Source organism: Spermophilus citellus (genome assembly GCF_964194105.1).
Source record: "Spermophilus citellus genome assembly, chromosome: 15".
Classification (NCBI taxonomy): Eukaryota; Metazoa; Chordata; class Mammalia; order Rodentia; family Sciuridae; genus Spermophilus; species Spermophilus citellus.
Window position 1 is genome coordinate 65,673,503 of NC_138195.1, and position 14,354 is coordinate 65,687,856.

Consider the following 14,354-nt stretch of genomic DNA (forward strand, 5'->3'; position numbering starts at 1 on the left):
CTTGGGGTGTTTCCAGTTTTTCAGTGTAATAAATAATCCTTCTCCAAGAATCTTTACATACAGAGCTGTTCTCTCCTCTTGAAATATTTTCTTAGGATCAATTCCATGAATTAGGATTACTGAGTCAAAGGGGATTACCATGCTCATGTATACCCAGGACTCTGTTCTTTTTTAAAAAATTTGTTGGGGGGTGCTGGGGATTAAACCTAGGGATACTCTACCACTGAACTACTATCTGCTACTTCCTAGTCCTTTTTAGTTTTTATTTTGTGACAGGGTCTTGCTACATTGCCCAGGCTGGAAATGATCCTTGTCTCTCAGCCTCCCTAGTTGCTAGGATTGCAGGTGTGTACCTGTGTGTGTTCCCAGAGATATTATTAGGGTTAGAAGCCCAAGACCACCAAGAAGCTGAGTGATCCTGAGCAATAGCTTTAACCTTTGTGGGTCTTAACTACTTTACTAGTTAAAGTTAAAAGAATTGGGCATTATCAAAGATTTCTTCCATTTCTTAAAATCCATTCTGTGACTTTCCAATACTATGAACATTTGAAAAACTACAAGTAATCTCTAGAGGAAATTCTGAAACAATGCTTTAAAAGTGTTGTAAAGGAAGGACAGGGAGACTGAGAAGCCCTGCAAGGTTTCTTTGATGGGAACACCATTCATCTGGATGTTTAAGTGAAGATTCACTTATTCAAGAGAAAAGGAAATTTAAAACCCCATAAAGTCAACTCCCATTATTTTAAGGCAGAAAAGACCAGAAGAAAAAGGAAGGAAGAGCAAGGATCTCCCAGGCTCTACATATTTAGCTGTCTGTGACACGAGCATGGCCATCTTGCTTGCTCAGGGCCATTTCTGGATGGCACCTGGTGCCAACTCTGAGAACTTCACACTGGTTAATGATCTAAGAGACAACTCATCTCTCATCAGAGTCTGAACCAACTATTTCTATGACTCTCTTATTTGTACACTCCGTCTGTGTTGGAATCCCAGGTCCGTTGGTGGCCATATGGCTTTGGGAAAGTGACAGCTTCTTTGAGCTTTGATTCCTCCTCTATAAAATGGAGATGACAAAGAGCAGCTCCTTCAGACATATTATGTTGTGAAGAATAAAGGCAATTCTGTTGGTCAAACCCTTAGCACAGCACCTGCTAATATACAAAGGTCTCAATAACCGCTGGTAGCTATTAGCTAAACATCTAAAGCACAGGGTTTCTCATTCTCCTTATCCAGGCCTGAAATCGCCATAAAAGCCACACTCATGTGATCTATGGAAAACAGGAAAAGTCCTTTTGGGGGTCTTACTGAAATACATGAGGAAGAGGGAGGAATACTAAGAGTAGTTTGAAAAAAACCTAACCAGTTCTAGCCATACAACCTCCATAAAATGATGCACAATATGTAATTGCTTCTATAACAATCTTACTTTTAGGCACACCTAAGAGTTACTGGTAAAATAAAGAACAGCAATAAGGAGAATGAATACCTGCCCCCCGCCCTCCTCTCGCATGACTCCTTACCCTCTGCCTCCTCTAGGTCTTTTTTGTTGGCCAACAGGATCTCATCCTGCTGGTCTGTCAACAGATCTGCCAGATGATGGATAATTTCTGCTCTCTAGAAGAAAGGCAAATGTAAGAAACCCAATAGATATGTTAATCCAAGAAGAACATACACCAGTTTTTAAATCTACTCTTTAGGAATGTCTGTCCTTGCCCTGAAGCCAGGGTCAGCACTGGCTGAAATCCTCCTTCCCACCATTCATTTCCCAACACTGCTCCCCTCATTTTTCCAACCTTCCCTCACTCTCCTTTACCTTTTTTTTTTTTTGGAGTGTGTGGTACTGGGAATTGAACCCAGGGCCTTGTGCATGCAAGGCAAGCACTCTACCAACTGAACTATATCCCCAGCCCTCACTTCCCCTTTACTTCCCACTCTTTTACCACTACTCATGATTAAATTAGTGAGTCATGGCCCAGTGTTGGAGGAGGTTGCAGGAAGAATTATAGAATTTATCCATGAGAAAGGGGCAGGCACTCTGATGATACATCTTTTTTTTTTAATTAATTTTTTTAATGTGGTGCTAAAGATGGAATCCAGTGCCTCCCATGTGCTAGCCAAGTGCTCTATCACTGAGCCGCAACCCCAGTCCTGATGATACATCTTTTTTTTTTTTTAAGAGAGAGAGAGAGAGAGAGAGAGAGAGAGAGAGAATTTTTTAATATTTATTTTTGTTTTCGGCGGACACAACATCTTTGTTTGTATGTGGTGCTGAGGATCGAACCCGGGCCACACGCATGCCAGGCGAGCGCGCTACCGCTTGAACCACATCCCCAGCCCCTGATGATACATCTTTACAGATTTAATTTCACTAGATAGTTTACTTCCCAGGTAATTTTTCATATCTGACTTTTTTCTTTTCTTTTTTGGTACTAGGGATTGAACAGAGGCGTTTAACCAAGCCCCTGACCCTTTTTGTTTATTTTCAGACAGGATCTTGCTAAGTTGCTTAGGGCCTCGCTGAGTTGCTGGAGCTAGTCTGGAACTTGTGATCCTCTTGCCTCAGCCTCCTAAGCCACTAGGATTATAGGCATGCAACACCATGCCTGGCTGGCTTTTCTTTCTTGTCAGTTATTTGATGTAATAAGTTGAAGGGGAAAAACTCCAGTCCTAGGTGCTTGAAGAGACTCCAATCTTTGCCTACCAGACTGGGAAATGTGGCAAATGTGGTGATCACTGACAGTTGAGAGAAGTAGTTTGAGAGAGAAGCTAGGCTCCTCCTTTGCTTTCTGTTTTGTACTTGTAATTATTTTAAATTCTTCTTTCTCAGGTCAACATGTTTCCCAGAAGAAACTTACATATATCACTCTCAAAACCATCCTCAATAATATAGTCCTAGGGAGCCGGCCCTGGGCTTGTACCTGTCTGCCTTTCCATGTCCTTTCCATGTACAGCCTCAGTGCACTACTGAGATTCATTCAGGCCTGATTCATTGTAGTGGGCAGGGCGCCAACTATGGAGCAGTCTCAAGCTTCCATCTCCCAGGTAAGGTTGGTGATTGGGAATGGGTATGGAGAACTTTCCTATTATGTGACCATCCCCATGTCATCATTTTCATGCTTTCAATCAAAACATCATAATGATGTAAAGCTACCCTAGGCCTCAGCCAACAAAACACAAAAGGGAAATAAATTTAAAGAAAAAAGGCAGAGTGAATCTGAATCAGACTTACAATTTAGAAAACTGCATGGACACTAGGAATACAGGGGGGGTCAGCAAGCTTGACTGTTGTGCAAACAGTACAGCAAGACTCACTCTGAAAAACTAACAAAACCATCAGCTGAGGTTACTACCTGCTCAGGTTCTAATGTGGCCAACGTCCTTCCTCCAGATCGAGCCATTTCACCCTGCTGCTCAACAGTCGGGCCTATAAGAACACATGTAAACATCAGATTGCGGTCAGCTTGGTTCTCACTTTCCCAGCTCAAGCTCATCACTTGCAGAAGGAAAGCCTGGTGTCCTGGTGTGCTTGCTTCACATGTGGGATCACCATGACCAATAAAAGGGCAAAGGAATATGCCAAAGTAACTCTGGTATAGACACAGGAACTTGCCTATATTTCTGGGGTAGACAATATGCTTTTTTCCATTTTGGCTTTTTATTTTCTCAGGTGTTTGTATTTGTAAGTGCAGATTATAAGGTAATTCTACCCAATGTGAACACTGGAGAGCACATGCCATTCTTATGCATCTTTGCATCTCTAGTGCTTGTTACTACCTGATATCCACTGCATTCATGTTTCTTGAAAAAATGGAAGTGCATATTCTTTAACGTAGTGATTTTTGAGAGAATAGGAAGCCAACTAGGAAGGATAGACAGAATTTTACAAAACATAAAACAAAAACAGGAAAACCCAATTTTGCAAAAAGTGTTTAAAACAGCAGCAGATTTCATAATATTAGCACACCGATTATATGATTTTGTGATCTGTAGTCCTAGTGTGATAGACTACACTTCAGTCCCATCTCAACTGGGGTGTCACTAGCTACAATCTACCAGCTTCGGGACCTTATAAAGAACTACTTACCTGCAGGCTTTACTTCTGAAAAAAAGGTGCCAACTTTCTTTCCCTCCACGATGTCTGTGATGACATGTCCAGACACCTTTGGGTGGGTTCCATTGGCAATAACAACAGAAGTGCCACCTTGCAAAGCCCAGAGGGCTGCTTTCACCTAATGGGACAGGTTAGAGTCAAAGATAAAATTCAGACCTACCACATTCACTTTAAGCCTTTAAAAATATATCAAACACAATTTGACACTGAGCAACTTAAGTAAACGCAGGAATGTTTTCAATAGCTCAGAACCTCTGGAAACACATGCTGCCCATGTTCTCTCCCCAGCCCAGTCCTGGCACATGTTGTCTGAAGAAGTAGTAACCTATTCTTTGTTTCAAGCACATTCTGTCTTTGAGACTCTCTGGTAGTGGAATGGTAATTTCTGGGTTTTAACTTCTTATGCCTCAGCTTAGCAACAGCTCAGTGCACAGCCAGTAAATTGAGCAGAGTTAGTTTTTGCAAACAGGCTCTTATCTTTATCTCTGTCATTGCTACATACGATGCTGTGCCTTTATGGCATAACTTCTTAGAACAGTTAATGGGAGAGAAAAATTTTGAAAAATAATATTAAAAAATATTTGAGATGATAATAGTAGATTTATGAATTGTGACAATTATATAGGCCTTGCCTTCAAGGAGTTTACAATATGAACACACTGTTTATATAATCTTTTGTTTTATTATTTTTTAGTTATAGGTGAACACAATCTTTATTTTTTATTTTATGTGGTGCTAAGGATTGAACCCAGTGCCTCACGCATGCTAGGCAAGCGCTCTACCTCTGAGCCACAACCCCAGCCCAATATTTATATAATCTTAATAAAAAAAAGATGCATATAGACATGATTAAACATAGGTATACAATACTCACTATCTATTTATCCATATTCAGATAAATGAAAAAAAAATTTTTTGTAGTACTGGGTAATGAACCCAAGGGCACTCTTTCACTGAGTCACGTCCTCAGCCCTTTTTAAGAAATTTTTTTTATTTTGAGGCAGGGTCTTGCTAAGCTGTTACTGTTGGCTTCAAATTTGTGCTCTTCCTGCCTCAGCTTCCTAAGTTGCTGGGATATAAGTGTGAGCCACAGCTCCCAGTGATAAATGCATATTTATGTGTATGTGCCTGGTATCTGAACCATTAGCCTTCAAATAATTTTAAAATTATAAAGAAAAAGTACTGTTTTAGCTTTACAATTGCTGTTGTCAGCTGGGCACAGTGGTACACGCCTGTAATCCCAGAGGCTTGGGAGGCTGAGGCAGGAGGATCATGAATTCATAGCCAGCCTTAGCAAAAAGCAAGGTGCCAAGAAACTCAGTGAGACCCTGTCTCTAAATAAAATACAGAATAGGGCTTGGAATGTGGCTTAGTAGTAGAGTGTTCCTGGGTTCCATCCCCGGTACCCAAAACAAAAAAAACAATTGCTGTACAGAGTGTTAAGGCCCAATTCTTACCTTGGCTTCCATGCCGCCCATCCCTACTCTAGACTTGGTTCCAAATGTCACAGACTGCTGGTCTCCAGGATAAAATATATCAATGAGCTTTGCATCATCTGACCCTGGGGGGCTGTCAAAGAGGCCTAAAAGGTGGACAAGAGTCAATAATACTGCTTTGATGGAAGTGTGTGTCCCCCAGACAGGCCTCCCAGCACCAGCTACTAATCTAGAAAACTACTGTACTTTCTTGTACCCTTGGCACACAATTTATTGGCCCTGCTCAGACTCCATTAGGAAGTGTCTTCACCGCTGCCATCGCTATTTTTATCATGCTACACCTCAAGGACATAACTGAAAAAGAAGAGGGGCTCCTTCAGAAACACTGTGGCAGCTATACACTATTTAACATGACTGTTTCCAAGCAGGAAGGAATGTGAAACAGGAACTCATTAACTCTGATTGTACCCTCTGAAACAGGCACTAATTTATCCTCCCCATTTTATAAGTGAGTAGTTTTTGAGGTTGGATTGAGTCAGCAAGAGAGCTCATGTCTCTCAGCATTCACTCTGGATTTATCACCATAAAACATATGTCCCCATATGTAATTGAGTAAGGTGACATAAACTAGTTATGTGAAAGGTTATACACATACAATACAGGTTAAAAACTCCCACAATTTGAAAAGGAGTACTAGCCTTGGAAGGAAAAAAAAACGGTGGAGAGAAAATGAAGTCAACTCAGGACCTAGGGGGGACATGGGTAGGAAGGCAGTGCCCATGGCTGAGGGCAAAAGAGACTTCAGGTGGTGACATTTGGACTCTAAATCACTTCTTTTTCTGTGTCATGGTATACCTCTCCCCTCGTTTATCCCAGATATATAATACAACCCTGTTATATATACAACCTTTCTGGGGGAGTGAGGAAATCAGTGTCCAGCATAGAACAAAGCAGTGTAAAGCAAGAGCAGCAAATACAGGAAAAAGAAGAGTAAGCCTGCACAGCCTATTAGCTCAGCTGCCACCCCACGGCTCTTTAGGATCCCAAGCTGGGTTCTTCCAAAAACTACAGTGCTATGAGATAACAGGCTAGGACAGCGAGGCTGGCTGTTAGGTTTCATGTAACAGTATGGGAAAGACTGGACAGTTCTAAGACAAACGAACCAGGCACGCAGGAGCTCCTACTGTTCTGGAATCGTGCCCACTCCTTTCTCTCCCTTGCAGCAGCCTCTTGACCTCACCAACAGCATATTTAAAATTCTGACATTATTTTAAGAATCAACATTTGAGGGACAATCAATTAGATTCATTAACAGTAAGTCTGGAGATATTTGAAGCTGCATCAGAACAGTTTACTACAGTCAAGTTCAAACTGGTTCATAATGACCTCATAAACTCTCATCCTTTACCTTTCCAGGTAGTAAAGGAGAGAAGGGTGAATGATTTTCCAACAGTATAGACTTACACTGGAAACTGACCTTAGCCAAACACTTGCTGTATGACTTGGGTATACTATTTAACTGATTGGAACTTAATTTTTTATTTTTTATTTTTTTTAGCTATACATGACAGTAGAATGTATTTTGGCATATTATAAACACATGAAGCATAACTTATTCTAATTAGGATCCTACTCTTGTGGTTTGTACATCATGTGGTGTTACCCAGGTTGTATATTCAAATGCAAGGCTAGGAAAGTTATGTCTGATTAATTCATACTTGTTAAGGCTTAGATCTTAAATGTCCCCCAGAGCTCATGTATTGAAGGCTTGGACCCTAATGCAGCATTGTGAAGAGGTGGGGCCTCTGAGAAATGACAGGCTGATGAGAATTCTGACCTCATGAATGAATTAGTCCACTTATGAACTGATAATTTAATGAGCTATTAGAAGATGGCAGAAACGTTAGGAAGTGGGGCCTAGTTATAGAAAGAGGGTCACTGCATGCACTTGAAAGGTATCTCTCATCTCTGGCCCCTTCTTTCCTCACTCTGGTTCCTCATCAGAATGAAGTGAATAGCTTTGTTCCACCAATGTTCCCCACCATGTTGTTCTCCCTTGCCACAGGCCTAAAAGCAATAGAGGCAGTCAAGCATGGACTGAATTTTCTGAGACTACGAGCCAAAATAAATATTTCCTTAAGTTGATTTTCTCCGGAATTTTGTCACAGTGATGGAAAGTTAATTAACATGATACTACAACATGAATGAACCTTGAAAACATTATTCTCAGTGAAAGAAGCCATTCACAAAGGACCACACAGTGTATGATTCCATATTTATCTGTATGTTAATAACAGATAAATTCAGAGACAGAAAGTAGACTGGAGTTTGTCTAGGGCTTGAGAGTGTGGAAGGAAGTGGTGGGGAGGTGGGGGTGACTGCAGATGGGTGTGAGGTTTCTTGTCGGGGTGATGAATATATTCTACAATCGACTGTGGTGATGACTGCACAATTGTGTGAATATAACGAAGGTGTTGAACTGCAAAATTTAAACAGGTGAATTGTTTGGTATGTGAATTACATTTCTATAAAGCTGTTATAAAAAAGGGAAACTGAAAGCACCTGGAAATAGTATTTCAGCACTCAAACTGTATCTCCCAAATTTGCCCACCCTCTTTTGAGTCATAAAATCCCTTTGTTAGACCATATGGCTCAGAAAATAATGGCCCATAGTAAAAATAAAAAGATCAGAAGGACTCCAACAAGGAGGAAAACTCATTGCTCCCACATGCAGATAAAAGACAATGGCATCACTTTGTACCTTCTACATCTGAAAGAACAATCAACAGGTCAGTTTTCATTTCCACAGCCAGGCGGGCAGCCAGGCTATCATTATCTTTAACACTAATAACCTAGAATGCAAGGAGGAAAGTCATGAGTGAGTAAGCCATGCAGTCCAAAAAGAAATTCACAAAAGCATCCAGCAAGGCTCTGGCAGGCAAAACCAATGATCCCAAATACACAGGTGACAGCTCTTGCAGGCCCCTTTGTCTGCAAAACACAGTACCTACTAGTGACCCCTGTTCCACACATGCAGACTTCTAGCCACAGAAATACAGAAGCCATGCTCACAGTACCATCTAAGTCTCTACAGCACCTCACCCTGGCTTTTGCAGCTATTGCTCTGCGATGCCAGCTTCTCTCCCACTTCTGCCATCTTGCTCAAGCCACACTGGTAGTGTTAGTCCATGCAGCAAAGCATGCATTAGTGTCTTCAGCATGCTCAACCATTAGGAATACTCTACCCACATTTACCCCCTGGAGATCACTGTTGGGTTCAGCTGGGGGGACAACAGCATCATTTGTGTTGACAATGGGGACGATGTTCATCCGGAGGAGCTCGTGAAGGGTCCCATTGAGGTTCCGGCGTTTCTGCTCATCGTGGAAATCCAAGTTGGTCACTAAAATCTAAGGATTAAATAGATTAAAGGGATTAAGTACATTTTAAAAAAATGCAGCAGGGAAGAGCATGATGAACTTCCCAGGAATGACATTTAAAAAGATACTAAGAGTAGGGGACACCATACAGATTAGAATGAAACACACACCTCAGGGTGCGCAATCGATATTTTAGAGAGCAAAAGAAGTTACAATCACCTGTAAGATTTAAGGATGCTACAAAATCTCATCCATTTATAAAATTAGGAACAATATGAATCTATGAGGATATGGGATGGGTAATGATTGTCCATTAAATTTTGAAATATCTCTGTGTCCTAGCATCTTATTTAGGGCCTGGCCACAGCAGTCATTTACCTAATTGGTGAATGAGTAAATGAATCATTTACCCAGCTCTGAAAAATGTATTAGACCAAATGGAACAGGATATGTTGCTCTAAGTGAGAACATTACAGGAGTTAAGAAAGTCTGTGTTTGAGTATGTGGGATTAGTTTGAGAGGTTTATGGGGGTGAGTCTTCAGTTACAAGATGACAGAGGAGGGGCTGGGGTTGTGGCTCAGTGGTAGAACGCCTGCCTGGCACATGTGAGGCACTAGGATCTAACCTAGATCCTCAGCACCACATAAAAATAAATAATAAGATAAAAATATTGTGTCCATCTACAACTAAAAAAATATTTTAAAAAATGATGACAGAGAAGCGAGACACAACTTGGTGCAGGGAATAGGGTCAGTGTAGGGGACAGGGTCGGCTTAAGGCACTCACAGGATGGCGGAAAGCTGGAATCAAGGATATCAGGGAATGTTTATCAGGAGAGAAAGGTGAATGAGGAAGACAGCAAGAATCTAAATAGTAGCAAATCCTGAGGCTCAAGAATAAATGTTTTAATACAATCCCTCTAATATTTAAGGGAGAGGGCCCTTGCTACATAAGGCAGGATGAAGTAAGAAAGGTTGAAGGCAGACAGCAAGGAGGGTACAGAAATGGTCATATGGCCCCAGGGCCTGGCATGATAACTGAGAAGAACTCAACAAAGCAGCAGCTCAATGACAAGTAAAGTGTAGGCGATAAAAACAAGGGAGAGAATTGAACAACAGCTGATGGGGTAGAGAGGGAAGATGGGAGGGAAGGGGAGAGGGGATAGTAGGGGATAGGAAAGGTAGCAGAATACAACAGTCACTAATATGGCATTATGGAAAAATGTGGATGTGTAACCGATGTGATTCTGCAACTTGTATTTGGGGTAAAAATGGGAGTTCATAACCCACTTGAATCAAATGTATGAAAGATGATATGTCATGAGTTATGTAATGTTTTGAACAACTAATTAAAAAAAAAAGAATGAGTGGTATGTGACTAAACAATTTACTCATTCACTTGACAAAAAATCTGCTAAGCACCTCTGAAATGCCAGGCCTTGCACTAGTGATGAAGCTAGGTACACACACCTGTAACCCAAGCAACTCAGGAGGATGAGGCAGGAGGACCAAAGGTCTGAGGCCAGTCTCAGCAAGTTAGTGAGAAATAAAAAAAGGCTAGGGATGAAGCTTAGTATGGAGCAACTGCCTAGTGTGTGTGAGGCCCGGGAGTCAATCCTCTCACCACTGGGGATAGTGGGGGTGGGGTGGGGTGAGATTGCTTGGGGGAAGGTAGAATGCAGCAGGTATTTATAAGGAAAGATCATAAATTCCTTTTCAGAAAAGTTTAGTTGTGTAGGAAACAGAACTGGGTCAAAGCTGAACATATACATTCTGGACATTTTGGTGAAAACAACAAAAAATAAACATGTGTGAGAGGAGGTCTAAGGGTCCAGGGAAAATACCTGTCACAGTTTCACAGACAAGGGCTAGGGATCTGACTGCAAAGGTAGAAGAAGGCCCGACAGGAACAATCTGTGCTTTTCAACCAGGGCAATCATTGAGGTGTAACCTGGTTTTATTTCTACAAAGAAAAAATAAGTCATTGTACTTGTTTAAGCCTTAACCTGGGAACTAACTTGCTGTATATCTTCAAAGGCACTAATAATGGACTTTAATATAGGATTAATAAAGAAAATAAGAAACCACTGGATAAGGTGCAAAGGGCAACAATTGCTAAGACTGTGTGGTGGGGGGGGGGGTAGGCAAAAGCGTGAGTGAGGCAGCCCAGGAACTGGTGCTTAGAAACTGGAGGGAGTAGAGTTCTTGCACCTCAATATTAATGCAATAACTGATACTCAGTGACTTTCAAGGCTGTCATTTTAAACAAAGCAGGACAAAAACAAACTCTTGCATCAATTTTGGGAAAAAATAAAATAGCTCAAAGTATAGCTCCTGGACCTATTTCCTCACCTACTTGGAGAGCTGTGCAGGAGGACCACTTGAGCACATGAATTTGAAACCAGCCTGACAAAATAGCAAGACCCCTTTTCAAAGAAACAAAAGCCAGAAAACTAAAACTGTCATTAGACTAGGGAGAACATGGCCACAACCTTCTGTTTCAAATCACTTACTCAAGGACACACTGGTGTAACATCAGAACATGGACGACAACTATGAAAATGATGGAGAATCAGAAAAAGCAATAGGAAATGAAGAAGCAAAACAAAACAATGCATATATAATAATATCAACTATGTAAAATAACATTCCTATAAATAGCAGGATCACGGGCAGCATAGGAGTTTGAAAATAATTTGGGGAATTAAGATTTTTTTCCTCCCATTGATTGTGAAGCAACTACTGCTAAATGTTTCTCTTTAGTGTGTAGCTGTAAAGTTAATTAAAGGTAAAACTGAAAAAAAAATCAGGTAATTTAGGTAAAATTTTCTGAAATAATATAGAAAAAAGTAGTATTATTATTACTATTTAAATATTATTAATAAATAACTGAACATCCCATGAGGACTAGAACCATTTGTTCATCACAGCATTCCCAATGCATATTAGAGTGCTTGGTGTACCATAGGTGCTCAATATTTGATGAACAAATGACAAACCAATGATCAGTATTTATTTACCTTCAATGCCTAACAGGTATCTATTATAAAAGGCAACCAGTCTTATTTTTCTCTCATATGTGGAAGCTAGAGAGAGAAAAATGTAAAAAAAGGACCTTATGAAAAGAGAAGGGAGGACAACAGGGTACAGGACGGTCAGGCGGAGGGAGGAGAGGAGGATTGTGGGAATAAAAGTGATTCAATCATATTACATGCCAGTACAAATATGTCTCAAATGAATTCTCCTATTAAGTACAATTATTATGCATCAATAAAGAATCAAGAAAAAAGACAAGTAGTCTCAAAGAAGCCACCTGAAGTAAAAGAGGCCAGTGTAGGTATCCCAATTTTCCTGTGTTTGGAAATATTTGCATTTGTAGTAGTTCTAGATAATAAGAACTAACACTTATTGAGAATGTACTATGTTCTCAATGATCCCTTCCCAAACATCCTCAAGTATATACTGATATTACCCTCATTTTTCAGAAAAGGAAATTAAGGCACAGACATAAAGACTTTGTCTAGAAGTGCTAAGCAGCAGGTGGGAGCAGGTGAAGCTCACACTACCACAACATCTGGCTTCAGAGCCCTGTTCATAAGTCCCTAGCTTTATAAGAACTACCCTCACAGGTCTCACACCCCTGGAGAAGCCCAGCCTCTTACCTGGGCAGCGCAGATGCTGTACTGGGTAAACATGGCCTCATACAAGGCCATCAGCCCACTCTGACCCGCAGCTGCACAGGCTCGTGCCTCTAAGACTGGAATTGCCTGCAACATATGAATTAGACAAGGTGTGACTGGGAATAAGAGAAGAAGACCTGAGGACTCAGGTTACTAGGTTGGGGAAGCAGCGCTCACCATCTCTTTCAGCTGGTTCTGCCCTGAGTGGAGGGCCTGCCGCACACTTTGAGACAAAAGGATCTCATGGCGTAAGCGCTGCTTGCCAAAGGCTACGGCTCCACTGGTTACCAATATCATCTCTCGGCCCTGATTCTGCAGCACTGATACCTGGCATTGAGGACGGAAAAAACACAAGTCACTGTACTTTCTCCTTTCTTCACGAGATACCCAGGGAGGGTGGATGAGAGTGGATCCCAATGCACTGGCCTGGCTCTGGAAAAACCACACAAGTTGCTTGCTAAAATCATATTCCTACATGCTGCTTTGAATTTCTGGTTAGTAGATGGCAGACAGAAATGACAGATTCATTATAAGGGGATTCTGGTATGTATCCGGGTTTGGCATCTATAGGACTTGATGAGATAGGTAGGGAGTCTGTAATGCAGAAGGCCTACTTACTGCAGGAGATAAGCGAGTGACTGCAATGTAGAACCTTCTCAGATTCCAAGGCTAGACCCGGAGAGATGAGGTGATGCTTGGAGCACATCTGATCTCTGTGGGTCACCCCTGCACAGGCCAACAGCAGATGCTCACCCTACTCTGCAATCGGCCTAAAAACAGTTGTGGCCACTTTGTGTCCTACCTTGGATAGAACCACATGAAAGACACAAAAACTCAAGATGCAACAGAGTCAATACTTCGAACTTGTCCATTACTCCTAATGCTCCAACCTTCTTGCCTGTTTCAGGAACTCACTGAGAGCTGGAACAAATCATGATTTAAAACATTTAAGTTTTTAATCTTAGAAAATTTCATATTTAATCCAAGTGGTGTAACAATGGTATTATCCGCGTTCATGTTCCAACCACTCAGTTTTAATAACTACCTCCCATGACCAATTTCCTACTCTCCAATAACGTCTCTATACTCCCACCACTGTATTAATAAAAATTTCAGGCCCTACATGTTATTTCTGTAAATGTCTTTGTAGTAGTCATCAAAAGACAAGGAATGCATATAAAACTATTACCACCATCTAAAACATTTTAATGAATTCCTTCATATCAAATAGTCAGTGTTCGCATTTCCCCAACTTTTTTTTTTTTAGCTTGCTCAAACTAAAAAGGAAATTAAGCCCATACATTGCAGGAAGGTAAAAATGCCTCTTGACTTACTCAGTTCAGAGGTTCCCCTCTGTCATTTTCTCCCTTTCACAGCTTTTTATTAAACTGAGTTGCTCACGATTTAGGACTTCCCAGCCTACATTTTCCTAGTTGTGTCCATATGGTATTGTTTAACACTGAGCTCTGAGCTGGCCTGTAATTTCAGTGCCTTGGAAGGCTGAGAATCTTAAGTTAGAGCCAGCTTCAACTTAGACACGGTCTCAAAATAAAAATAAAAAGGGCTGGGTCGTGGCTCAGTGGCAAAGTGCCCCTGGGTTCAATTCCTAGTATCAAAAGCAAAAAATAAAAAATAAAAATAAAAATTTGAGCTGTAGCTTTTGTAGAATGCTGTTAGGTATAGACCCTACCCTCCTTTTTCAGTTAATTCTCTTTGGACTGAGGTGTACACAGAGATCAAGGGGATATA

General features: G+C 41.0%; 1 protein-coding gene across 3 annotated transcripts in view; it reads right to left on the minus strand.

Moving 5' to 3' along the window:
- Nucleotides 1-14,354, minus strand: part of ALDH18A1 (aldehyde dehydrogenase 18 family member A1) — a 41,713-nt gene that overhangs the window by 13,114 nt on the left and 14,245 nt on the right. For 2 of the 3 annotated variants that reach the window (XM_081267938.1, XM_081267940.1), the window contains 8 exons: nucleotides 12,783-12,932; nucleotides 12,588-12,692; nucleotides 8,797-8,955; nucleotides 8,309-8,399; nucleotides 5,569-5,693; nucleotides 4,085-4,229; nucleotides 3,351-3,424; nucleotides 1,521-1,614 (listed from right to left, as the gene is read on the minus strand). In XM_081267938.1, the coding sequence (XP_081124064.1) occupies nucleotides 1,521-1,614; nucleotides 3,351-3,424; nucleotides 4,085-4,229; nucleotides 5,569-5,693; nucleotides 8,309-8,399; nucleotides 8,797-8,955; nucleotides 12,588-12,692; nucleotides 12,783-12,932 (943 nt within the window). The remainder of the gene's footprint in view (nucleotides 1-1,520; nucleotides 1,615-3,350; nucleotides 3,425-4,084; nucleotides 4,230-5,568; nucleotides 5,694-8,308; nucleotides 8,400-8,796; nucleotides 8,956-12,587; nucleotides 12,693-12,782; nucleotides 12,933-14,354) is intronic. The other variant, XM_081267939.1, reaches the window with a different exon arrangement.